Source organism: Scyliorhinus canicula, chromosome 12 (genome assembly GCF_902713615.1).
Source record: "Scyliorhinus canicula chromosome 12, sScyCan1.1, whole genome shotgun sequence".
Taxonomy (NCBI): domain Eukaryota; kingdom Metazoa; phylum Chordata; class Chondrichthyes; order Carcharhiniformes; family Scyliorhinidae; genus Scyliorhinus; species Scyliorhinus canicula.
In genome coordinates this window covers 129,158,713-129,186,653 of record NC_052157.1, presented here as the reverse complement: position 1 = coordinate 129,186,653, position 27,941 = coordinate 129,158,713, and the positions used below count along the sequence as shown (strand labels likewise).

General features: G+C 42.3%; 1 protein-coding gene across 4 annotated transcripts; it reads right to left on the bottom strand.

Annotated features, from left to right (window-relative positions):
• Positions 1-5,436: 5,436 nt before the first annotated feature.
• Positions 5,437-26,710, bottom strand: LOC119974825 (TATA box-binding protein-associated factor RNA polymerase I subunit D-like). 4 transcript variants are annotated; one of them, XM_038814097.1, is made up of 6 exons: positions 26,629-26,710; positions 23,654-24,218; positions 19,262-19,655; positions 11,456-11,628; positions 9,519-9,576; positions 5,437-6,058 (listed from the first exon to the last, which is right to left on the bottom strand). In XM_038814097.1, exons 2-6 carry the CDS (start codon positions 23,950-23,952, stop codon positions 5,738-5,740), a joined length of 1,245 nt encoding a protein of 414 aa, XP_038670025.1. In that variant the 5' UTR covers positions 23,953-24,218; positions 26,629-26,710; the 3' UTR covers positions 5,437-5,737. The 4 variants fall into 4 exon arrangements, with proteins under 4 accessions (XP_038670025.1, XP_038670026.1, XP_038670028.1 ...); XM_038814098.1 differs by lacking the exon at positions 26,629-26,710 and adding an exon at positions 26,059-26,528; XM_038814100.1 differs by lacking the exon at positions 26,629-26,710 and adding an exon at positions 25,908-26,052.
• Positions 26,711-27,941: the final 1,231 nt, after the last annotated feature.

Sequence of the window (27,941 nt, the reverse complement as noted above, 5' to 3'; positions counted from 1 at the left end):
GACATTGGCACCAGTACTGGGGAAGAAGGGAGCTGTTCCGATGGGACTGTCTTCACCTGAATCATGCTGGGACCAGAGTCCTGGCAAATCACATAACCAGAGTTGGAGATAGAGCTTTAAACTAAATAGTGTGGTGATGGCGGGGTGGGGGGAGGGGGGGGGGGGGGGGGGGGGGGGGTCAGTTGTGTGGAAAATTAGAAAATCAAAGTTAAAGGAGAAGATGGGATTGCAAGTTAATGATGAGGACTTTAAACTAGGTGAAGTGGCTAAGGTCTCAGGATTGGTTTGCAAAGTTTCCAGAACACGTAATATATAAAATATAGAAAGCTGTAGGAATCTAACTTCAGGCATAGCAAAAAAGGGGACAACTATGAGAAGAGGGACATGTCAATGCAGGACAGGGTGTTGTACCTAAATGTGTGCAGTATACGAAACAAGGTAAATTAGTTTGTTGTACACATTGAAATTGGTGGGGACGATGTTGTGAGCATCACAGAGAGGTGCCTGCAAGGGGATCAGGGCTGGGATCTAAATATCCAAGGATATTGGTCCTATTGACAGGGCAGGCAGAGTGGGCGGGGTTGCATTGTTAGTAAGGAATTAAATTAAATCGAGAGCAAGAAGCAATATAGGAACAAAAGACGTCAAATCTGTGTGGGTAGAGTTGAGGAATCGCAAAGGGAAAAAGACCCTGATGGAAGTTATGTACAGGCCCCCCAGCAGTAGTCAGGATCTGGGGCAGAAAATAAATCAGATAGAAAAGGCAAATATAAGAAATGCAATATTACAATAATCATGGGGGACTTTAATATGCAGGTGGACTTGGAAAATCAGATTGGTAGTGGAACCCAAGAAAATAAATTTGTGGAATGTCGACATGATGGCTTTTTGGAACATCTTGTGGTACAGCCCATGAGAGAACAGGCAATTCTGGATTTGCTGATGTGTAATGAGGCAGACCTGATTAGGGAAGTAAAGGTGAAGGAACTGTTAAGCGGCATTGACCACAATATAATAGAATTTACCCCATTTACCCTGCAGTTTGAGAGGGCGAAGCTGGAATCAGATGTAATAGTTTTACAATTAAACAAAGATAAATACAAAGACATGAGGGAGGAGCTGGCCAGAGTTGATTAGAAAGGGAGCCGAGCATGGAAGACAGTGGGACAGCAATGGCAGGAGTTTTGGGGGGTTATTCAGGAGGCACAACAGAATTCCAGCTCAAGGAAGAGGAAACATGCTAAGGGCAGGACAAGGCAACAATGGCTGACAAGGAAAGTCAAAGACAGCATCAAAGCAAAGGAAAAAGTATTCAAGATGGCAAGGATTAGTGGGAAGCATTTAAAAACAAACAACAGAGCAATAAGGCAGGGGGGAGGGGGGGGTTTGAAGATGAAATATGAGTGTGACGTAGCTAGTGAAGATTGCAAGAGTTTGTTTCAATATATAAAAGGTGAGAGGCAAGAATGGACATTGGACCACTGGAAAATGTGGCTGGAGAAGTAGTAATCGGGAACAAAGAAATGGCAGAGGAACTAAATAGGTACTTTGCATCAGTCTTCACAGTGGAAGACACCAGTGGTATATCAGAACTTCCAGAGTCCGGAGCAGAGGAGAGCCAACACTAAGGAGAAGGTGCTGGGGAAACTGAAAAGTCTGAAGGTGGATAAACCACCTGCACCGGATGGACTACACCCCAGGGTTCTGAAGGAGATAGCCGAGATCGTGGGGGCATTGGTGGCGATCTTTCAGGGTTCACTGGAGGCAGGGAGGGCCCCAGAGTACTGGAAAATGGCTAATGTAACACGCCTATTTAAAAAGGGACGGAGGCAGAAGACGGAAATTATAGGCCAGTTAGCCTGACTTTGGTTGTTAGTAAGACTTTAGAGTTTATTATTAAGGATGAGGTTGCGGGGTATTTGGAAGTGTATGGTTAAATAGGGCTGAATCAGCACAGCTTTGTTAAGGGGAGGTCGTGCCTGACAAATCTGTTATAATTCTTTGAGGAGCTAACAAGGAAGTTAGACAAAGGTTTTTTTTTTCAGAATGGCAGCTGGTGACTAGTGGTGTTCCGCAGGAATCAGTTTTGGGCCCACAACTATTCACGATTCACATTAACAATCTGGAAGAAGGAACTGAGGGCAATGCTGCTAAGTTTGCAGATGATACAAAGATATGTAGAGTGACAGGTAGTGTTGAGGAAGCAGGAAGGTTGCAGAAGGACTTGGACAGGCTAGGAGAGTGGCCAAAGAAGTGATAGAAGGAATACAATGTGGAAAAGTATTAGGTTATGCACTTTGGTCGGAATAATGGAGACATAGACTATTTTGTAAATGGGAAAAGGCTTCAGAACTCAGAAGAACAAAGGGACTTAGGAGCCCTAGTTCAGGAATCTGACGGTTAACATGCAGGTTCAGTTGGCAGTTAGGAAGGTGAATGCAATGTTAGCATTTTTGTCGAGAGAGCTAGAATACAAGAGCTGGGATGTATTGTTGAGGCTGTATAAGGCTCTGGGCAGTCACAATTTGGAACACTGTGAGCAGTTTTGGACCCCATATCTAAGGAAGGATGTGCTGGCCTTGGAGAGGGTCCAGAGGAGGTTCACAAGAATGATCTCCGGAAGGAAGTTGTCATATGAGGAGAGGTTGAGGACTCTGTGTCTTTAATCAGTGGAGTTTAGAAGGATAAGGGGGGGATCTTATTGAAACTCAGAATACGGAATGGCCTAGATACTGGCTTGGGACAATTCACACCTCTTTAACCTGGAGTTACCTCTCTCTCTGCATCTTTGATGATTTGATTGCCTGCAGGTGCTCGCATTCCGGGGCATCTCTGACTGTGTCTATATAAACATTTCTGGAACAAGCCTTTCCATTCACCTGAAGAAGGAGCCGTGCTCCGAAAGCTCGTGTTTGAAACAAACCTGTTGGACTTTAACCTGGTGTTGTAAGACTTCTTACTAGATAAGAATGGTCACAGAGAGGATATTTCCACCAGTAGGAGGTACTAGAACCCAAGGATACAGCTTCAGCCTGAAGGGACGATCCTTTAAAACAGAGATGAGGAGGAATTTCTTCAGCCAGACGGTGGTGAATCTGTGGAACTCATTGCCTCAGAAGGCTTTGGAGGCCAAATCACTGAGTGTCTTCAAGACAGAGATAGATAGGTTCTTGATTAATAAGAGGATCAGGGGTTATGTGGAGAAGGCAGGTGAATGGAGATGAGCAACATATCAGCCATGATTGAATGGTGGAGCAGACTCGATGCGCCAAATGGCCTAATTCTGCTCCTATATCTTATGGCCTTTAAGAAAGTCGAGGGATTGGAGGCTAGAAGCAAATAGTTTCTAAATATATGAATATCAATGTCAAAGGCAAAGGAGAAAGTCTGCCAGATGTGCGCACTGCAGTTTCATTCAACTTGCAGGACATTTTTTGAGGACATCAAATAAGAGTTCCTCAGCACAACACAATATTACTTTAGGAACACCAAATGGGTAATGCTCGGATTAAAGGGTTGCTGACTTAAGGGCTGTGGAAGCTATTCATTGTAAACAATGACGGCATTGAATATCATGGAATTACAGCAGTTACATCTGAAGCAGATTGTACGTAGTTTGTGAAAAAGAACAGGTTTGATGGAGCAAATTAACTTTTATCATTCCACTAATTTCTCATGTTTTCTTACACATTTTAGTACAGGAATGCTTTATGTATAGATGTGGAACCCCAAAGAAACACAGGCAAATTCACAACCTTAATGTGTAAATTAAGTAAGCACATTACATAAATCAGTATAAACAAAAAGCAAAATAGCTAATCCAAAGGACAGAACTGAAACAGGAGATTTGTTTTCCCCCCCAGAGAGCTGTGCAAAAGTAAAACATGAAGTAACTGTCGATTTTACCTAATGACATGCAGCATCTTTAAAAAAATGTTTTTAATGTCATCCTTAAAACTACAAAGTCAATGCACAGAGTGGACAGGGCAAACCTTTAATCCATCTCATTGCTTGCTCCAAAAATCAATTCAAATTGAATCCAAATCATGGTCTCCACATAAGAGACATACAAGATCCAAGCGGACAAGAAAAGGCATTGCACCTCATCCTGGGCTTGATCTGACGCTTGATCTTAGCCAAAAGGTCGAGAAACAATGACATGCTACATCTTAATAACATTCTGACACTACAATTGATGTGGGCTATTTTAAACATTACAAACCCAAACTAAAAATGCTGAGTTCCGTCCTGTCTACTGTATTGAAAAGTAAACTGAAAGGAGAAAGATATTATGGTGGAGTCTTCAGAATTAGAGCACTTCCACTCCAATCTTTAAAACCACATTTTATAAATGACGTCTCCAGGTAGAAAAGAATGGTCTCAACTGTATTATGTTTATGATGTGCACACACAAAACCAAAATAACCCACATAAGTTCAAAAAATAACCTTTATATAATAATCTTTATTGTCACAAGTAGGCTTACATTAACACCGCAATGAAGTTGACGTGAAAAGCCCCTAGTTGCCACATTCCGGAGCCTGCTTGGGTACACAGAGGGAGAATTCAGAATGTCCAATCCACCTAACAAGCACGTCTTTCAGGACTTGAGGGAGGAAACCGGAACACCCGGAGGAAACCACGCAGACACGGGGAGAACGTGTAGACTCTGCACAGACAGTGACCCAAACCGGGAATCGTAACTGGGACCCTGCCGCTGTAAAGCAACAGTGCTAACCAATGTGATACTGTGCCGCCCATATTAATCATCTATTTATTCATTGTCCGCTATTCGTGGTGATTCTTTGTAACTTTCAAAATAATAAAATTGAGTGTCACTCCAAGTTCAAATGACGTGGGTCATTAAGAAGAACTTGCTATCTATCTATCACTGTCTACCACAGTGCCGGCAAAAGCATACCACACCAAATCTAATCCAAACTCTAATTTTGCAGTCCTAGTTTTTAAATCGACTTCTTCCAAAATAAATCTCTTATTAAAATGATTAGTGGTCAAATACTAAATAAAGTTAAATGTTAAATAATTAACTGCCATGATCTGTAGAACTGGATTATAATTTTTGATGGTTTATTTTCACGATAGTTTTCGGACAAAGTTTCAGGTGCTGTCTCTTGTTGTCAAACCACTAATCTGTACAGCACATCAGGTTTTCAGTGTGTTGAGTACGAGTATATTCTACATCTTGCACAAGGCCCGCCCACAACATGACACCTGTATATTTCAGCTGCACAGCTTGTTTACTGCTATGTTCCGACAATAGAATGTCCTCAAAATGAATACAAAAATATTTTTTTTCCTGACCGTCTAACCAACTAAAAGTTATTGATCTCAATTATGAACATGCGCACACTGCAGTGAAAAGCCATCGCTAGCCAGAATGTTACGGGAGTGTCTTCATGACATACATTCATTAAATTTTTCAGTGCAGCAGGAAATCTGCACATTCTTAAATCAGTTTATGATGGTTAGCCAATTAAATAATTATTCCCAGAAGCATTTATTCATTCTCTTTACAGCATTATTAACCAGTTCCATTGGGTCATTGTGCTCCAAGGAAACATTTCTTGCAGAGATGCTGTTGCAAAAGGACTTGGTACATTGATTCACGTTCCATTCCCTCTTTAATCTTTTCTTCCTGTGCTGATATGCTTTCTCCATTCTGTTATATTCTTTGAGCGTTTACTGGTCTTCGGGATTCTTCAGCAAAAAGGGAAGCCTATGTTCTCTCATTTTCCAGTGGCTCACAAGTACTTTGTTGAGTTGCTGATTTTAGCAATGGGCTGTCTGGTGTAACCTGGTCTGATAGTTGTTCTGCCATAATGCATCTAGTTTTGTGCTTGAAATGTTTAAGAGTAGAAGTTTTTGCAGAGCGCGATTTTTCTAGCTGAACTGTTACTCGTTTATTATTTGGATTGTCTTTACTTTTGGCATTGGTTACATGCTTGCCTTTGTGATTATTTTTGTGATTGGAGTTCTTTTTCCGAAGACATTTTTTCTTCTTTAGAAACCTATTTTCCATTACGAAACAGCTGTTCTCCTACAAATAAAACAAACATTATGAACAAACATCAAAAAAGCTGTGTACCTACATTGCTTAAATAGTGTCTATGACCATTAGCCTTGAGGTAGATTTAGCAAGGTAAGGGCTAGACAACAAAATACCCGCAGATCAGGAATCAGAACAAGCTATGAAGATTTGAATAAGTTGCAAAGCATCATGATAATCAAGTCTCAATGAACAAAAATTACCATAATGTTGTGTATTTTTGATACACATATTCAAATGTTTCTAAATCATCCAGTATTAAAAATTAGCATATACTAAATATTCAGTGAAATCAAACCCAAAGTTTTTCCAATTCGAATCATGATTCTCGAGTAGAAGTTTGTAATCTGTGACAGCTGCCACTGAGAAAAGTATGGTAAAATCTAATCCAATAGTTTCAATACAAATGATAAATTTTAAATTCAATCGGGCAAAATAAATCATTGGTTAAATTTTAGTTCTAAGCTCAGTTATGCATCGATTGATCGGCAATGGCTTAGAACGTTTTGTTTGAGGCAGCCTCTGCACACACCTAGGGAAAACTTGGAAATAATTGTACACTCCCTGAGACCCTTTGCTCAAGAATGAGCTACCTATGTACTGTAACACAGTGTTGGAGTGTACAGAAACCTAAATAAATGTGCCAGTACGTTAACCAGAATAGGGAAAGAAAAAATATATTATATAATTCAAGACATATCCAGTCCAGACAGTCTTATGATCATGTGGGCCCTATTTTGAAAACATATATTTAAAATGCTATCTTTTCACACTGGATCATTTACACAGCTCCAGTGATTAGAGTATTATCTAGACTTTCAAATCGAAAGCATTTTGATGGGAAGATCACGTGATGTGAGGGGGGTAGCAGTTGCGTTTTCACGAGCTCCGGCTTTGCTCATTTTTCAGTCTTTGTTTTTATCCTTGTGTACATCTCTCTTACGGTTTTTTTCAGTTTACGAGGCTTTTACTATGTACTGAGATTTGTTTTTCAATGTTTCAGCACTTTTGAGTTGAGACATTATGCTTTAATCCTCATTGATTCGTGGTGGCTGGAGGAAGTTGGTGTGGGGCCTTGTCTTTGGTGGCGCAGTTGCCATTGAGAGGTTTTCCGCCCTGGCGATACACACTGTACACTGTGTACACTGTCGGATGATGGCTGCTAGCGACGAAGGTGATCCGTCTGATGGTCTTGGCTCTTGTGGTGCAGGACGTTAAAGTTCAATTTCAAGAGTTGCGAGGCGTCTTTATGGAGGTGATGGCAGCACACGAGCAGGTTCTTGTAGCAGACAGCACTGTCTCTGATGGAGGTTTACATCTGTGCAGTTGAGTTCCTGTTACATGGCCTGTTGTCCATCTTGAGGATTTTGGATGAGGACGGAGGGAACCCTGTCCAGCCTGTCCTTTCCAAGAGAGTTTCTTCTTTCTCTTCTCCTGTTGGGGCGTGGGTCCTGTTTTTGGTATACATATTGGTGGTTTTGTAGGTGGGGAGGAGAGGTATTGTGCCCTCTACATAAATGAACTGGTTCAGTTTCAGAGGGGTATAGGAACTGGGGTGTCATGGGAGTCTTTGGAGCTGGTTCTCCGATGTTTCTTCTTTGTGGCGATGCTGTGCGAGGCCAGGCTCAGCATCGCGGTCAGTATCTTATTGCGCCTTGGACGTTGGTTCCTTTCTTGAAGGGAGTCTGATATGGGTAGGTCCACATCCGAGAGGTGAAGATTGGGGAAGGGTGCGAATCATCAGTAATTATCCAAAAATTATCTTTATTCTTTTTGTCTTGGGAGTTAGAAGGGGCCCACTTAGTGGTCGGTTGGCCAGTTCTTGTCTCGTCGTAATATTTTAGGAGGTGACGTAAGGTCCGAGGGGTTAGTTCACTCTCCTGACTTTGAGGTTTTGCCGCCGTTCCTTCTACTTCTCTCTTAGTGTTGCTGCCTGTGAGGACTGGTTGTAGTGGAGTTGGATGGTGAGCTTTGGTGTCAGGGACACTCAGTTGCGGATCTACATTAGATTTTGGATGGCCAAATCTTTTGTTTTTGTGGTTCTAGTTGTGCGCGGATGGGGGTGGGGGGTAGTTGTCCCTCCCTCCCAAAGCGCTCCCGTTGTTCTTGATGGCCCCTCCCCACATTTACGATTGGGACCAGTTTATATTCCTTTTGGTTCTTGACCCAGCAATATCCTGTTGTTCTCCTGAGGGTGGTACTGGTGGTCCAGTGATCTGTTTTATCCTTTGATCTGGAGCTGGGAGATGAGATTATAGAAGTTTGGATTCTTGCACTTGCGCTCTTTTTAATTCATCCATGGGACACCCTAGGCTGAGTATTAAGGGTTTGTTGTGTCCGGTACTCTCTTTGTCTTTGTTATTGTCACTTTGCTATCTTGATGGTATAGGGTGGCAGCCTGTCTAGATCTGGAGAAGAGTTTAAATTGCGCTGTTTACGAGTTAGTCAATTCCCCTTCAGCACTGGGGTTCTCGGGATATTGTTCTTCTGTCATTTAGTTTTATAGCTATAGGTCTATAATGTCGCTTGTATACTGTTTGGGTGCAGATAGGTCATTTACCCATGGAAGGAACAGGTTGCGGATTTTGTCCCTAATTTATCTGGTCTTATAGGTTCTCAATTATGTAATGACTATTGTTTTGTGCTGTACATCGATACCTATAGCTACCTTTCGGCTTTTGCTTGTTTGATGCACATTTTTTGTTAAAAATTGAAAGTCTCAATAAATAGACATTAAAAAAAAAAGCATTTCCCTATCAATCTGTTGTACAATTCTCCACCTCTTGTTTCCCTCCCCCGTCACCCAAAACAAAATGGGAAATCGTCACACTGGGGAATGTTACAGAGGTAGCTAGAGGTAACGCCATGGAAGGATTTAAAGACAAAGACGAGAATTGTAAATATTACGAGTTGGGCAAAATGAGAGTCAATGCTTGTCAGCGAGGCCAGGGGTGATGGGTCAACTGGGTACAGAATGGGAAAGAAACAGCAGAGTTTGGAGCAGGCTGATGGGAGTGTTTACCGAAAAGCAGCAGTAAACTAAATGGAGTAAAGCAAAAAGTGCTGAAAAGTCCAAAGATTAAGTGTGAGACAGTTCTTCAAATACAAAACTGTTTTGCGTGGCTTGTGTTGGGCCAAAGCACAAGGATAACTGTGCAGACCATTCACAGAATACATTTTCTGATACCTGGATTCAAATGACGATGCTTGCCATCCTGATGTAAATATTTAAATAAATGTTCTTCAGTAAGTTTGGGTATATTTTTGAAGGTGGGTAACAAAACCCAATTACATGCAGATAAACTTTGTGATCCAATGTACTTAATTCATAAATCTAGGACACGGCTTTTGAGAATAGGATCAGTTATTGCTCTACTCCACTTAGAAATACAAAGTACCATTAAACTTCATACTCCAGAGACTATGTTTTCAATGTAAAAAATTTAGTCACCACAATTTTCACATCAAATGTGTCTTCGTTTTCAGCGTCTTCAATGCAAGTTTCATCACTATAATAATACAAAAATACTGTCACGGTTATTTATATGAAAGTGCATTTATTGACAGAATAACTTAAAACGTTCCTTTAACTTTAGGGCCTGCTACTTAATTGACAGGTAGGAACAACAAGCAGTACACTGTTTCAAAAAAGTTTGCCTGAAACGAAATTCCTGAGGCAGTGTCGCCTTAATAAGTAAACCAGGCCTGACAACGTAAAACAGGATGTAATCCTTATTTATATAGTTGGACTGCAATGGACGTTTTAAAAAACTATATCATTCAGTGATTCTTTCAGTGAATTGAGATTGAATGCTTTAAACTGAAAGCAGCTCCAAACTTATCGCTGTTCCCTGCAAATGCCCGTATGCTCTTGTGGACCACTGCAAATACTCATGTATGTACCAATCTATCTTAATTTTTCTATAAATAAAAACATGTCAGCTACCCAAAAGGTATTAAAAAATATATGTATTGATACACAAGAGAAAATAACGTGATAAGTCAACAAAGGTTAGGTCTGACAATAGTTATCCAATAGCAGTATGGAATCACCCTCAGCAAACTGGGATCCCAATGTATAAAGGTAGAAATTAAATCGACGAGGTTCAGGAGTAAGCCATTTAGGCTCTCAAGCCTGTTCTGTCATTCAGTGAGTTAATGATACCAATACTCGAGTGGTCTGGTGCAAAATACTGGAGCACCACACAAACAACTGAATGATACTTCCAACAGAACAGAAATGTTTTTCTTTTTCGCGGCACCATTCATCCTGATAAATGAATACCATTGTAATTAACACATCAAATCAATATTAACCAATTTTGCCAGGACTTATCAAGAACTACTGCTCCCAACTCAAATGATTCAAAATTGGTACAATGGCAAATGTGCAAATTTGAGGATACAGATTAAAGAGTGGCAGGGCACAGGAGTCCACTGTGTACATATATCTGTTAGACATGGTTCACCGAATGTCACATTAACGATAGTGAATCCAGATATTGACAGATAAATACATTTTTCAGGCCCCCAAACAGGAAACACCATTTTTCATCCGCATTGGTGACTACAACATGAAGCTAGTCATCGGTCAGTATTACTCTTCCCATTGCCAGTTTGGTACAGGGATTAATTGGTGTCTGAATCAGTGGAAGGATACCCAACCTGCTTCTCCCAATATTGGTCTTAGCCAACCTCGGGAAAAATACTTTTCCAGATCCACGTACCCCCATCATTCTCCAATAATATGCTTAGTATTTGCCCCTATTGCAGTCTTAATTACAAGGGAGACTGAATTTATCCCTACTGATGCATTGGTATTGCATTAAGTTGTGCCACCAAGTTAAGAGTCTTCCGAGCCAACTTGCTTCACTCCTGTCCAGAGACCATTGCTTCACACTGAAGTAAGTTCAAACAGGTGTAGCTGTCTGAATATCTCACCCAAGAGGCCATTTTTCATTTGTACAACTAAATGTTGAGTGTCAGTGAGCTATTCAACTGCAGGAACATTATTGCTGGGCACAATTCTCTCTTCATCAGATATATGTGCATTTCCCAGCTGAAACCACTAGCTAATGATCAGAAGTGGGAGCCGTGGGTCATTTTCCTCTCCCTGGCCCAGTAGTGTGCAGAACAAGTGGAGTGTTCCCCTCACCTCCATGGCTGACATCAGTTAACCTGGCAGCGACTTGGGGTCAGAGCTTGGACCTTTCCGCTCTGCACAATTCAATTCCTACGGAGAGGCAACTGAACTATACCCTGAACATAATTAAGACTAGCTAAAGTACCTCTTCTGATCTGTTGGCATTATGGCATCCTTAACACAGTACATAAACACAGACAAGCAGGAAAGAAGGTGTGATTTTACACGTCAAAGTACAGGCCTACCCGCTTTCTGGTATGGGCGAAATTGATCTTTTCTCATCCAAGTACTTGTGTTGTCTTACTGGGCGGTTGTCTCCCTCTGGATTGTCCACATTAATTTTTTTTAAAGAGTTTATGAGTTTCTTTTGATATTTTAACTCCTTCATGTAAGTAAATAATCCACACAAAGCCGCATGCTATAAAGTAAGAGAAATTCAATGTTAGAACCTTTTTCAAAATATCCTCCAAGTTCCAGGGCTCTTTTATTATTTTTACATGCTTTGAAATTGCACTGTAATATTGATATTAGTAATAAATATATCAACAATTGTCTGTGAAATTCTTTTGTCCATTTGTTAACAGAGTACAGTCACTTATTTTTAGCTTATTAATGTTTTTATAAATAGGCAAAAAGCCATTTCATATGAATGCATGAACTTGTGAAAAGCTTGCAAGTGCATAGGGCAGAGTAGATCGAATAGATAGGTCTTATAGGCATTCACGAGGGCATTAGATGATTATTTGAATAGAAACAATGTGCAGGGCACCGGGAAAAGGCAAGAGAATGGCTTGAAGTCATTATGCTCATTTGGAGAACCAGTGCAGATGTGATGGGCCGAATGGCCTCCTTCTTAACCATGGTGAGTCTGTGATAAATCAGAAGGAAGGCTTTAGGAGGGTTGCAGAGGTAGGGTGGCAAAAAAAACTATGAAGCAATTTCTGGACAACTATTAAACCAGTGAATTTTGGAATCAGCATGCTGAAAGATGAGAAACCACGGGATTGGCAAATGACAAGAGTGGTAAGTGAGCAGGTTGGGTGCAGGCAAACATACGTATGTTCCTAATTGTACTTTGAACTCTATAAACATTCTTTGTTCTTTTTTGAGAACAAGTGCAAGGCCAGCAGAGGTAGTGATAGGCATGGAGAGGTGAATGGTGAGGAGAGCTAAAGGTAATAATTGAAAGGCCTCGTCAGTGATCGTGACCACAGTAATGGCATGGTCATGTATGACAGTAATATCAGGGAGGAATGCCTGTACTGTGAGTAGGGGAGACAATAGGAACAAGTGTTATTGAGGAACGCAAAGCAGGAAAATCACAAGGGAACTTAGGTGACGGTTGAAAGTATATAGGTAGAAGAAAAGTCAGTTGCTGTAGAGTTTCACTGACGAGAACAGAGAACAGTCTCCGGGAGGAAAACGTTACAGAACACCAAAGAGTTAGGGTGGCATGTGGCGCAGTGGTTAGCACTGGGACTACGGCGCTGAGGACCCGGGTTTGAATCCTGGCCCTGGGTCACTGTCTCACCATGTCTGCGTGGGTTTCACCCTCCCAACCCAAAGATGTGCAGGTTAGGTGGTTTGGCCACACTAAATTGCCCCTGATATGGAAAAAAAAAATAATTGGGTACTCTAAATTTAAATTTAAAAAAGGGTTAGCAGACACGAGGACTTTAAGGAGGGGAAAAAAGAGGTTGAGAGACCACAACCTACCCAAAAGAACAGTAAGTGCTTGAGAAATACTGCAGGGAAATGATGGAAATTTCAGATCACGTGGTAATTGGGTAGAGAACCTGGTTTCACGGGTTATTTGGTTAATTGACCATTCGTACATAAAATACAAATACTGATTGCTGATAGGTTAATTATTGTCGGGTTATACGGTTGTTTTTGTTGCCACTGCTGGACGTGCACAGTTCTAGTGTTTTACTCCAATATATCACTGTGAGCGATAGAGTAGGCAGCAGCCAGGAACAAAGATGGTGTTACTCATTCATCACAGCTGTGTTTTAGGCAGCATCCTTGAATTCCAAATTGAAATAGATTGGCCTGAGAGCCTGTCACACTCAGGTGACAGATTTCCGGGTTGTGACCCTAGTCAGACCCGCACCTCAAAGAAGTCGTTCGGTCGGAGTAGGACAGCAGGAGGAGGGGCATTGGGGGGTGGAGGAAGGAGATCGTGGGGGTGTGAGGAGGAGGTGGATGCGGTGCGAGGAGGAGGAAAGGGAGTGGGGAGGTGAGGAGGAGACGGGAGGAGGAAGGGGAGGAGGCTGCGGGTGAGGATGCGGTGAGAGGTGGTGGGAGGAAGAGGAGGGAGGGAATGTCGGGGGGGGGGGATGAGGATGTGGTGTGAGGACTGGTCGGTGGGAGGAGGAGGAGGGGGTGGGGGTATGAGGAGGTTAGGGGTGGGGATGCGGTGAGAGGAGTAGGCGGTGGGAGGAGGAGGAGGGGGGTGGGGGCATGAGGAGAAGGTGGATATGGTGTGACGAGGAGAAAGAGGATGGTGACATCATTGATGCATGTACAGAGGAGTGATGACATTGGATTTCTGTGCATGCGTTGACCAGTGGGCGCGAGCAGACGGATAAAGGTGGCTATCTTGTGTTGGCAAGAGACACAGAGAACATTTATACTTGTGAACTCAACAATCTGTCTGGTTGGACGGTAATAAGCAGAGGAGCTCTGGTCAAATTTCCCCTTTCTCGCAGCTGAAACAAACTAATTCAGACAAACTGGGGATTCCTTTGGGGCTTCAGTTACTTACTGTCTTATCAGCTAAATAACTGAGGGAGCTGTCAAACACTATACATGTTAAAGACTCGTATTTATTCAGACCGTTTCACTTTTCTTTTATAAATTTAGAGGACGCAATTTTTTCCAATTAAGGGGCAATTTAGTGTCCACCTAACCTGTCCATCTTTTGGGTTGTGAGGGTGAAACGCATGCAGACAGGTGGAGAATGTGCAAACTCCACACGGACCCAGGACAGGGATAGAACCTGGGTCCTCAGCGCCGTTGGCAGCAGTGCCAGCCACTGTGCCGCCCCAGACCTTTTCACAACCATGGAATACCTGGAATCAGTTTCAGCCAACGAAGAACTTTGGGAGTGTAGCCACTGTTATCACAATACCCTGGGCCAGTCCACAGTCAATTCCAGCCTCACTCGACCCAGATTCGCTACACAGGTGAAAGTAATCTGATAATATTGCTCCAAAGCTCCTTGGGTTTGTGGGTGATAGGCGGTCAACTTTAGATGCTTGATACCTAAAGTACGAATTATGGCCTGGAAAATTTTAGACAACGTTAGAACCCTGGTCAGATTTACTTCTAAGGGTAGGCCATAGCATGTGAAGAACTGTTTCAACCTTTCCACTACAACCTTAGCTATACTTGCTCTTACAGGTTTGGCTTCCGGAAATTGGGTGGTCATATCCATGACCGTAAGAATGCACTTATGTCCTTCCTTATGGTCCTACTCAATCTACCAGCACATGACTAAATGGTTCTTCAAACACTGGTATGAGTATCAATGGTCCTGGTCCAATCACATGTTGTGGTTTACCGATTATCTGACAGTATAGACAGGTTCTACAGAATTACACTACATCCTTATGCAGACCTGGCCAGGAAACATGTCTGTTGACTGCTGCCTGAGCTTTCTGAATCCCCACATATCCTGCCATTGTGCCACCCGTAGTATTTCCCGATCATATTTTTGGTGGTACCACTAACCGATGAACACCTGTCCATTCTTCGTCCGCAGATCTATGAGGATATTTCCACGGAATTATCTTTAAGGATAGTTTTAGCTATTCTACCATCCGATGGTGGTGTGACTTCAATCCCTGGTGGTGGACTTTGTTTTGCCATTGATTGCCCTTGTCACCACATGTAATGGAAATATATCTGGAGACAGTTCCTGTAACTGTTCTGTCTCTTTATCTTCCCTTGGACTATCCTAATCATGGGTGAAGCTATAACCTTCATCACCGCCAAATCATTCCCCAAACTTCAGACTTCAGCCAGTTTGTTTGTCCCACCTTCATTCTTGTGAGAATGGAAAATCCAACCAGGCACGTGCAAGTCGTTGTGAAGGGCAATAACAACAAAATGTTCGTTTTACTCAGCACTGGATACTCATGAGAGGTTCTACTCCTGAATGCTGACAGCCTCAGCCTCATGGGCTTTTGATGTGTTTTTAATGTGCTATCTCAGGTTAGGAACAGCAGCGTAGTTTTTCCATTTGGAGTTAGCTTAAGTTAATTACTGACACTGGGGTCTCAACCTCAAAAGGAATTTTTCACCCAGCACTTCCCTTTCAAAATCTGAAACTTCTCTCCTTTACCAGTACTTCCCTGCATGCAACACATATGGGCTTTACATCCTTATTTGCATTGGCACAATTGCCAAAACAATGCCTCAAGAAATCATCTTTATACTGCTTGGTTCCCAGGTTATGTTTCTTCCTTGTAGGCTGTTAACAAGAGGCCCTGGAGCTCTGTACATTGCTAACACTAGCACTACTCTATCCAGCCCAGGATTCTCCTGAGAACTCTCTCCAGCAGATTCTGATGTGAGATCCTGGCCAGTACGTACACTGCCTATGTATGCCTCTGGCCATCTCTTACTTGTAAGAAAACAATTAATCTTCATAATCCTCTTGCCTTGCTTGCTAGTAGCTACAAAATGGAATAAGCTCTCCTCCATGATTTAGCACCAAAAGCACATACGTACAAGGCTCTTGATGTCAAGTGTACACGCAGGATGTGCTGATCTGCTCACTGCTGCTGCTTCTGGATGGAAGACCGCACACAGCCTAATTTTGTTCTTATTTAAAAGGGGCCAGCCGACGCCATTCTCAATAAAGATACCGGTAGCGGCTGTTGGGCGCTTCTCCAGTGATCAGGATGACTGGGGGAAAGCTGCGACTGGTCGCTCTGCGACCCGCCCGACACCCACGTGTGACCCACCGGTGGATCGAGAACTGCAGTTTAAAACCCTGCGTTATAGAATGGAACTGGGGTATAATCTCTATTTATCACGTTCACTAACACCTTAGCTTCCAGTGAACTCTCCGGAAGAAAAAACAAATCAATCTCCAGCAAAATAGCTTGTGTAGAGGGCAGCCTGGTGGCGCAGTGGTAGCACTGCAGTCTCATGGCGCTGAGGTCCCAGGTTCGATCCTGGCTCTGGGTCACTGGCCGTGTGGAGTATGCACATTCTCTCCGTGTTTGCGTGGGTTTCACCCCCACAACCCAAAGATGCGCAAGGTAGGTGGATTGAACATGCTAAATTGCCCCTTAATTGGAAAAAATTAATTGGGTACGCTAAATATTTTTTAAAATAGCTTGCGTAACACCGGTGACCTTGAAAATAATTTTGGGTATGGCTACATCATTGGATGGAAATGGGGTGATCTTCCCCTTAGACAAAAACCCTGCATATCTCCCACCTCATTTGCCACACCTGTCCCCACAGCAATGTTTACCTCAGGTCTCCTAGTTCTCGCCAGAGCTATATTATGCCCTGTAGTATTCTCCACCTTTGCTCCCTTTTCTGAATCCTCCTTATGAACCACAACAAGTCCCATAAGCTTTCCTCGTAACTTCCACCTTGCCGAACCAACGTGTCCCATGTTATTGCAATGGTATCACTTAAGCCTTCGAGTCTCACTTCCACTCTCAGTATCTTCCTTCCTGGTCTGAGGAGGGGATCTCGGAGCATTCCCAGTTATCCAGTCCTTACCATGGCTACCTGCCTTCCTTTCGCTTTCCCACTTCTTATCTCTTTCAAAATTATGGAGTTGACGAAACATTATGGATCAGCTCATAATCATCAGCCATTTTTGCTGCTTGTCTAGCGGCTATACTTGTCTCAACATGGGTTCTTATCACAGAGGGTAGTAAATTCTTAAATTCTTTCAAAATAATTATTTCTCTTAGAGCCTCATTAGGTAGTTTTGACTCCCAATGCTCATACCCACCTATTAAAATTATTCTGCTTAACCCTTTCAAATTCAACATAAGAAGTTTGTCCCAGTTGTTTCCTTAAATTCCAAAGCTTTGCCCATATGCGCCTGGAACTAATTCATATGCACCCTGAAGACTTTTTTACCTCGTCGTAATCCTTAGATACCCACTATGACAGGGAAGCATAAACTTCCTGCACCTGCCGCGTCAGTTTACTTTGCATGGGTAATGTCCAATTTTCCTTCGACCACCCCATTCGTGTTGTTATTTTCTCAAATGCCATGAAGAATGCCTCTATATCCTTTTCCTCAAATTTTGTTAGGTCCTGTGTATATTTAAGCATATTCCCACTAGGATTCGTACTGGGAAGGGTTACTCCTCCCTCTTGACTTTCCTCAATGTCTTCTTTGATATTTTCTCCGTGGTAATATAGGAAACACGGCAGCCAATTTGCACAATGAAAATTTCCACAGACAACAATGTGCTAATGATCAGATAATCAGTTTTAGTCTTGCTGATGGACGGATATATGTTGGCAAGGTCACCAAGGATAACGCCCCTGCTCTTCTATGGAATAGTGGCATAGAAGAGTTTACATCTGTCAAAGAGGGCAGATGGTGCCACAGTTTAACATCTTATCCCAAAGTCGGCAGCCGTACATTTTTATGCTCAATGTCTGGAGTAGGTCTTAAACTGAAATCTTGTGACTCATGAGTTGAGAGTGCTACCAACTGATCCATAACTGACACTGCAAACACACCAGCAAGGAAAGAAATGAGAGGAATTGTAAAGCAAGGCAGTGTAAAAACCTAATTTCTCAGGTTTTAGCTCTGACAGCAATGGAGTGCCCAAGTGATTGTCTAAGCAAAGGACGGTGATCTCCGCCACTGTAGGGAAGTTGAGGATAGTAAAGATTATTTTACTGAGAACAGCACCCGAAGGCGAGGATTCAAAGCAAGCAAACCACCAAATGGAAGTAAATTTGGCTGACATTAAACGGACCTATTGATGAAATGAAAATTTGTGGTGCTGTGTGAAAAGCCCCAAACAAGCAACGTCCTCCTGACCCTCATCATCCTCTGAATAAAATAACACATTAGCAACTTCTGCAGTGAAAATAACATTGAGTGCTTTAAGAAATGTTGAGCATCCCTTATTTGAAATGCTTGGGACTGAGTGTGTTTTGGGTTCCAGAATTGTTTGAATTTTGGAATACCTGTATTAGGTATAGTTGTGAAACGTCGCATAGCTAGCGGATCTCAGGTGAACACCATGTTATTTTTTACGAGAAACATGATTTTGGTACTCAAAAAAAGTGCGGATTTCAGAGCTTCTTGAGTTTTGGACTTTCGAATAAGGGGTGCTCAACTTGTATACCCTAAAGTTAGACCATTTTGTCTGTGCTAAATGCATACCTTGAAAACCATTTTATCACTAGGGACTTGAACATGCAAATAAAAATCTAAATCTGGTCAAAAGTGCAATTCGGAATAGCTTGCAATGGATTCTTATAACAAAATTAACCACAAAATGTTTTTAAAAAGTTTGAATAATACAAAGAAAAATGTGAAACATATTAAATTCTAACAGGACTAGTCAGGGTAGATGCTGGAAGGATGTTCCCACTGGTGGGGGAGTCTAGAACCAGGGTTCACAGTATAAGGATATGGGGTAAACCATTTACGACAGAGATAAAGAGTAATTTGTTCACCCAGAGTGGTGAGCCTGTGAAATTATCTACAACAGAACGCAGTTGAGGCTAAAACATTGTATGCTTTCAAGGAGTTAGATATAGTTCTTGTGGTTCTAAGGGATCAAAGGATATGGGGTGGGGGGACGAGGTGGGGGGGGGGGGGGGAAGAAGAGAAGCTGGAACAGGCTACTGAATTAGATGAACAGCCATGAACATAATGAATGGCGGAGCAGGCTTGCAGGGCCGAATGGCCAACTCCTCTTATTTTCAATGAAAACAATTGTGAAAAACTGTTGTGATTCAATAGTTTGAAGAATATTTCTGGAAAAAATATTTAATAAGGAAAATGACTATAACCATTATTACATAATACACTAGACTATTACCTCATATGTAAAAATCATCTTAAATGGCAAATCCTTCCTTCCATATTCCTTGTGCACAAATGGAAACTGCAAACCTCGTTCTCGCAACCTCTTCCTCTTCTCTGCTCTAGTTGTGGATGAGCAAGGCCTTCCCCTTGGACGCCCAGTCTTCTTATAGATAGGATTTACTTTGGGTCTTTTGCGTCGTCGGCGTCTTCTTACTTCACCAACCATCACAAAATCTGGATGCCCAAGGGCTCCATCTGAATCAGACGAGCTGTCAGTAGTTTCTACAATTTGATTCCTGATGGCTGATCTGGTTGGAAATTGTCCTCTCCCTCGTCTTCTTGCCTTTCTTACTGGTATGGATGGACACTGCGTTAGAAATAAATTGCTCAACGAATCGGAGCTATCCCTAGAAATAAAAATAAAAGAATTGAACAAAGAACTACATGGCTGTGATGGACTAAGACATCACACTGTACATATATGTACTCATTGTTATTTCTAAACTTTAAAATTGGACCTTGGTTGGACAAGATCCTTGGTTGAACCTACTTCTGTCTGTGACCTCTGAACAAAATAAGCTACTTTTCAGATTTAGGGAAACACACACGTTTTAATATCTGAAGAACCACCAATGATCACCGGGGACTGCACAGTCCAATGTCAAAGATAATGATACAGGAAGGCCATTTGCGTCTGATAACCCAGCTGGCCTGTAGGAGACAGAGTGTACTGAGACAAAAATTCCCTTAAGCATTCCTTTCAAATCATTATGGCTGGGACGTTTAGCAGTCTTTGAGGCACAACCGAATTCCAGACGATAGATACACATCCCTTGTTGAAGACCTGGTGGACAGTTGGGTTCATGTGAGCCAGGTCTCTGGCTTGTTGAACAAGTTAATATTACTTTGCTGAGCTGATTAGCCAAGTCTGCTGCTTTAACATTTGACCAGCAGGTCACACAGGCGGAGTTCTGGCCAGGCTGGACAACTGGCCCCAATTACACCGCTTCTGTTGGAAGTTCTGTGCCATCGCCTACAAAAATGCTTCATCTCTGCATGCCCATCTCATCTTGTGAAGTCAACACCGATGGAAAAGTGAATTCTACAATATCGGTTTTCAGCCTGCTGACCTGCGTGGAGGAATACCACATTGGACTTTGATTCTGGACTCTGGAACACATGTAAACCAACATTTATTTCTTCTGTGCTCTATGTACGGTGAAACTTTCTTTTCTCTATCCCTCTCTTTACTGAGTGTGGAGGTGATGTTGCGAACCCTCCTTCCCACATTCAGTGTGTGTAAATAAACTAACCCTTTGAGTTCATCCTATCTCTAGCTGTGGGGTTATTAATAGACCTTTGGATTACACAAAGAATCAATGGTTTGGGATACACCGCTGCTTATAAAGAAAGAAACAAATCAGAAATACCCTTCTGTTTATGGATGAGCACATAAGCGCAATTAGTATTGTTTGAGTTCAGCCCTCCAGTCCATAACACCACCCAAGTAGACATCTTACAACAGTCCATCAGAAAGAGATTTTAAGAGCAAAGTAAATCCACTTCAGGAAATCTGACCATGATTATGGTTACAAATTCTAGTTTTAGCGCTGGATATTTCCTTACATTCAACATAGAATAGAATTTACAGTGCAGAAGGAGGCCATTCGGCGACTAATCCCATAAGCTCATATCATCTGTGAGCTTCTGTTAACTTGTATTAGCAAATATCTAGTTTAACAGTTTTGTGATCCAAAGGTTGTAAAATAGAATTCTTGTTGCATCTACTGGGATCTGTAATCTTGTTCTTGTATATCTCACCTCCGGCTTTTTTCTGGCTTTATGGAAGGCAGTCTGAAGAGTATTCTCGTGAGAAAACGCAAATCAATAAACTGTTTTACATGTACAAATTGACACTCATCATTTTCATAGTTGCGTTTCATTAATTTCCTGCAGCTCCTCTTATCAGAAACACAATAAAATTTAATTCTCCACTGTCGGTGACAAAAAAAGCGACTTACAAGTTAGCTGCTCCTAAGCTAACTGCTCTTGTAGTCCTATTACCAGCTGTATGTGTCCACCTCAAGTCTCTGCATCAAGAAAGAGGAAGAATGGAAAAGGGAGCCAGTCTGACGGTCCTTCCCTTAACTATGAATGTAGGGGATTGGCACACCAAGCTGTCTGTCATCACTCTGTTTCTTTTGAAGTAGTTTAGTTGAGACTAGCAGTGAATGAAAACCATTCCGTCATAAGGACAAGAAATAAGAACAACCGACAACAATTCTCAATGACTGAAAACTAAAGCAATATGCAAAAATAAACAGCTGGATGGCTGGTCTCCCTCTTTTTGGGTAGCATATTAACATCTCCAATCATTCAGGCATCTACTGACAAATATTAACTCAAAAGTATTAACTAAAGAAAATACATTATGAGTTAACCCTTTGTAAAACAACTGTCCCCTACAGAAAATTTGTAGGTTAAAATAAATCACTTCAAAACCATATAAGTAAATGTCCCAAAATGCTTGCTATCCACAATCCACTTCAAGATTGAGATGAGCTTGGGTTCCAGGGGAAATTAACAAACATTTTACACCAGAATACTTTGAGGGCTCATACTCTGTAAACCCCTGTGAATAATGCAACCTTTTCATTCAGATTTGAAATGAATTCACCCTGGATTCCATTCGCTTCCTGATTAAATACCTTTATTACTTTAACCTCTGGAAAGTATGATGGAGCATAATTTGATTTTGTCCTAGTTCTAATGAAAACTTTTCTTCTTGGGACACACTTTTGCCAACTGGCTGATCTTCAAGACCCACGTTGGCTGAGCTTCAATGCGAAAGAGAAGCCTGCTTGGTCCTCACATTCTCACTCCAATCAGGTTCACAGGGGGCGAGGGCATTGCACATATCTGATGCAGACTTCAGCCCATTCCTTCTGCCCTCTTCATCTTTTGTCAGAACAGAAAATCCAACCGCACACATATAGGTCGCCGTGAAGGGTAATGGCAAGAAAATGCTCGATTTACTAAGCACTGGATGCTCCTCCAGAATGCTGACAGCCTCATGGGCTTTTGGCATGTTTTAAATGTGCTATCACAGGTCAGGTACAGCAGCGTAATCTTCATTTGGAGTAAGCTCTAAATTAATAACTGACTCTGGGGCCTCAATCTCATGAAGGGATTTTTCATCCACTACTCCTCTTTCAAAATCTAAAACTTTGCCTCTCATTTGCCGGTACTTCCCTGCATATTACACCCATGGGATCTGTATCCTTATTGGCATTGGCACAATTGACAAAACCATACCTCAAGACATCATCTTTATATAGTTTGGTTCTGGTAAACCAAAGGCCTTGGAGCTCTGTCCTGCCATGGACTCTCCTGAGCTTCTCTCCAGCAGTTTCAGATGAGAGTTCCTGGACAGTAGGTACACTACCTTGTGAGAGTCTCTGGCTATCTCTTACTTGTAAGAAAACAATTAATCTTCATAGTCATGTTGCCTTGTTTGCCAGCTGCTAGAAAATGAAAGAAGCTTTCCTCTGCGATTTGGTGCCAAAAACATGCATGTACAGGGCACTTGTCGTCAGGTGTACGTGCAGGGTGCACTGATCTGTTCACTGCTGCCACTTATGGCCGGAAGACTGAACACAGCATAATTTTGTTCTTATTTAAAAGACGGCAGCAGCTGCCATTCTCAACAAAAATGCCAGTAGCAGCCATTGAATGCTTCTCCAGCGATCGGGACCACAACGGGAACACAGTGACCGATCACTCTGCGACCCTCCCAACACCTGCCCGTGACCCACCACTTTGAAAAACCTTGATCTACCACAATGGCCTACTTCGATAAAATTTTAAAGCTTGATAGTCAAGCAAATACCCACCATCCTAAATTCTGGCCGTTTTAACTCCAGATTGTACTTTCAATGTGGCACATTGGGTAGTGTCTCTATCCCTGGGCCAGAAGCTCTGGGTTCAAGTCCCATTTAAGAACTTGATGGCCATTCATACTGTGGTCAAACCAGTTGATTATCAACCAGTAGATCCTTGCAATGCACCTAATGTCAGGCGGTAAGCGAGAGTGTTTTCTGGTCAGCCATACTGCAGAAGGCAACGGCAAACCACTGAATTGCTTTGCCAAACATAATCATGGACTAATCCAATGGATATTCCATTGTTGCCAATGTCCTCTTAGGGCATGGTACCTGAAGGAGGAGGATTAGGCTTTCTGATCATTTAATGGCACCAGCATTTGGGATGCACTGTATATTACATGTGACCCTTTAATCATGCACACTTGAAAAATATTTGCAACAATTTAAAAAATTACTCAATTGCTCACTAGTTAACAATGAGCAACCAAGAGTTACATTCTTATAAGTATCCAATGACTTACTGCTCTGATAACTCCACTGCATTCTTTCCGTCGTGGGCAGAAAGAGAAAATGAAGTGAGGCACACAGGTTGATAATTCAACACATCCAGCTGAGACTCATGTTGAACAGTATCAGGAATGCAATCTCCTTCTGAGCTGTGTATGGAGATCGTCGTGTCCACTTGCTCAGTAACTTTTTTCACTGTTTCCCTGCTAATTTTCTGCAGCAACTGCTCAATCTCATCCTCTCCTTCTGAAAATAACAAAACGCTATTTTCACTCTCGCCCTTTGAGTCCGTCATGTTCATTTCATCTTCCATTTCTTTCTGCAGTTTTCTTCAGCCGTGGGCAAATCTGATCAAGGAAGCCAGGTATTTCTAATTTTAGAATTGCAACTCATATAAAAGGGATCTAAATTACATTTTGTGCAACAGTGAAAATGTAGATGTCTATATTCTGTTGTACAGTGGGAGGTAAACAAGGTTGATGTTCTTGCAGATTGAATTGCTCCAATTGCTCATTGCAGTTTCATGGAAAGATTGAGCAAGTAAGCTTGCAGACACAGTCCTTCCCTCTTGAGCTGAACCTGGAGAAAAATAAACTTCAATTACTGCCAGTACAAACCTGTATTTAATGCAAAACTCAAGTTTAAATCAATGGCTTTTCTGTCAATCATCCAGACATTCCAATACATTTTCTCATCCCAATGCAGTTATCTTTACAGCATTTTTTAGTAGTTTGGTCTAGCAATTTACAGCTGGTTTGGTGTAATATATATATATATATATATATATACGTATTTCTGTATATACACACTCAATATGAACAACAGTGTGGATCTTGTAATCCCCAATTATTGCTAAACTGGAACTAGAGAGTTGAAACAGTACTGCTAACAACTTCTATTTAAAAATTACAGGTTGAAGTACAGTAACAAGCAAGACTTAATGCCTGTAATCCCGCTCTTTACCAGAATTGTGTTATATATAAAGGTGCAGATGTCAGAATGTTGAGAAGATTGCAGCACAACATATCTGATCAGCCTATAATCTATTATAAGGCTTGCAATGATGGGATATTTGTGGAAATTGGCTAACATTTCATTAAACGTTGCACAGTAAATGTAATTTTTACTTGTGTACTTTGGCCCAGCAATAATCCAAATGCAAAGCCGTCAATATCAAACGTTTGAAATGAGATTTATGATCCCAAAGAAGGAAGTGCACTGTAAACATGTGAAGTGTTGTTTAATGAGTTAGTCAAAAATAAAGAAACATTTCTTAAATCAAAATGTAAGGATTGAGACCTGACAGCTCTATTCCAACAATTTACTTCTAACAATATTAGCTTTATGTTGAGGATGTTCTCTCCCTTTGGATGTTACCACACTTTACTGCCCAGCTCGAGGCACAGGACATCTACAACAAATCATTTGCCTACTTCACACGATGACAGAGGAAGGGGAAGTATCCCTTATATTCACCACTCTGCATGTGAGACAGAAGACCTGGTCAAATCATTTAAATGGTCATTCTCGCGTTGGTAGCATGTGGATAGTGAGGTCCCGCAGGAATCAGTACTACGGCCCCAGCTGTTCACAACATATATATCAATGATTTAGAACTGATCTCTTATAGAATCCCTACAGTACAGGAGGCCATTCGGCCCATCGAGTCTGCACTGGTCCTTGGAAAGAACACCCTACTTAAACCCACACCTCCACCCTATCCCTGTAACCCCACTTAACCTTTTAGACTCCAAAGGGCAATTTAACACGACCAATTCACCTAACCTGCACATCTTTGGGCTGTGGGAGAAAACCAGAGCACCCAGAGGAAACCAACGCAGACACAGCTGTGAGGCAGCAATGATAATCACTGTGCTACCATGCCACCCAGATCTGGGGACCAAATGTAATATTTCCAAGTTAGGGGATAATACAAAGCTAGGCGGGCATATGTGCTTTGAGGAAGATATAAAGCAGATACGGAAGACATAGTGAGTGGGCGAGAACATGGCAGATGGAATATAATGTGGAAAAATGTGAGGTAACCCATTTTGGTAGAAGGAACAAATGTGTAGAGCATTTCCTAAATGGTAAGAAATTATAAAGCGTAGATGTCCCAAGAGACCAGGGTGTCCTTGTCCATAAATCACTAAAGACTAGCATGCAGGTGCAGCAAGCTATTAGGAAGGCACTTTCTCCTCGTGTCCACATAGGTTCTCTGGGTGCTCCGGATATTATTGCCGTAGAGGAAGTGCAACAAAGATTCACCAGACTTGTCCCGGACTGTCTTAAGAAGAGATTGGAGCAAACTGCATCTGTATTCTCGAGAGTTTCTAGGAATGAGAGGTGATCTCATTGAATCGGCATTGTGGCGCAGCGATTAGCACTGCTGCCTCAAGGACCCAGGTTCGATTCTGACCTTGGGTGACAGTGTGTGTGGAGTTTGCACTTTCTCCCCGTGTCCGCGTGGATTTCCTCCAGGTGCTCCAGTTTCCTCCCATAGTCCAAAGACTTGCAGGTTAGATGGATTTGACATGCTAAATTGTCCCTTAGGGTGAGGTTACAGGATGGGGAATAGGGCCGAGGAAGGGTGGTCTTTCAAAAGGTTGGTGCAGAATCGATGGGACAAATGGCTTCTTTCTGTACTGTAGGGATTGTATGGTTCAAAATACTTAAAAGGAATAGACAAGGTTAGTGCAGGTAAAATGCTTCCCTTGGTTTGGGGAAAGGCTTTCAGAGGGTCGGCACAAACTCGACGGGCCGAATGGTCTCCCTCTGCATTGTCGGGGGGGGGGGGGGGTCCACGATGGCATTAAAATGGCGGGGTTGGCTCGACGGGACGAATGGCCTGTTCCTATGTTCACAGAAGGAGAGCTGTATATAGGTTTGAGGCTAAATCAATCTTTTAAAAAACACCCCCCCCCCCCTACCCCTACCCCTCCCCCTCCTACCCCTATAATCCGAAGGAACCGCACGACCGAAACCTTACCCGGCGGTTCACCCTCCTGCCCAACTGCAGCGGATCCAAGCGCCGCCTCCCAACGCCTCGCCGCTGCAACATTCGGCCGACTATGACTTTTCCCACACGGACGAGTGAGCAGCCATAGAGCAAAATCATTTAAGGCAGAATTTAAAAAAAGACAAAGTCATTGAGATTCAATGCGCTTTATTGAAGATGAACTGAGAACGTCCCTTCGTTTCAAACGCCCCCCCCACCCAAGCTGTTGGACATGAAAGCACAGCTTTCCACTCAATTAGAAAAATTGGTCAGAAACTTGGTGATTTAATTAGTTCCACCAAAGTGCCCCCCCACCCCCTCTCCTTTCTCACCCTTGCACCATCTGGCAAACAAGGCTGGGGGTATATTTTCGAATGGTCCTTGGTGGATTTTGGCCCCTTGTGCTCTCCTCGGTGGATGCAGAAGTATTTTGCAGAAGAGGAGGGGAATTCTCACTTTTCCCTGGTGTCCTGGCTAATATCCATTCCCTCATCCCAAACACATTACCTGACCATTGTCTTAATTGCTGTTTCTAGGAGCTTGCTGTGAGCATCCTGGTTGCTACATTTTTGACCTAGTTTACAGTGATTGCATTTCAAAAAGTACCTCATCGCTGTAAGTTGTTTTCTCTCCCTTAACATTTTAAGTGCCTCAACAGGGATCTTGGATTCATGTTGCATTACATCCACCCCCCACCATCAGGCCTGGACTTGCAAAACCCTACCAACTGTTCGGGCTTGAGACAATTTACACCTCTTTAACCTGTGATTATCCCTCTCCCTGGATCTGTAATGATTTGATTACCTGCAAATGCCTGCATTCCAAGCATTGTCCAGCATCTCTGACTTTGTCTATATAAATGCTTCTGGAACATACCTCGCCATTCACCGGAGAAAGCTCGTGTTTGAATCAAACCTGTTGGACTTTAACCTGGTGTTGTAAGACTTCTTACTGTGCTCACACCAGTCCATCTCCACATCATGGTTAACATTTTAAGTACAAGGACTTTGCCTTCCCCATTTGTTGTTTATTTTAAAAACAAATTTATTGAACTTCTATAACAAATATTGCTGGTATAGTCAATGAATACCAGCTGTTCAGATATAGTACCTTCCTCCTCTTTTATTCTGGTACCTTGCCCCAAGAGAGCATCGGTGATCATGGGCTTTCATGATTATGCTTGGCAAAGTATTGCAGTGGTTTGCCATTGACTTCTGGCAGTATGGCTGATCAGGAAACTCCAACTCTTTACCATCTTGCCTGCCAATATTGGGAGGAATTACAGACCCATATCCAAAGAACAA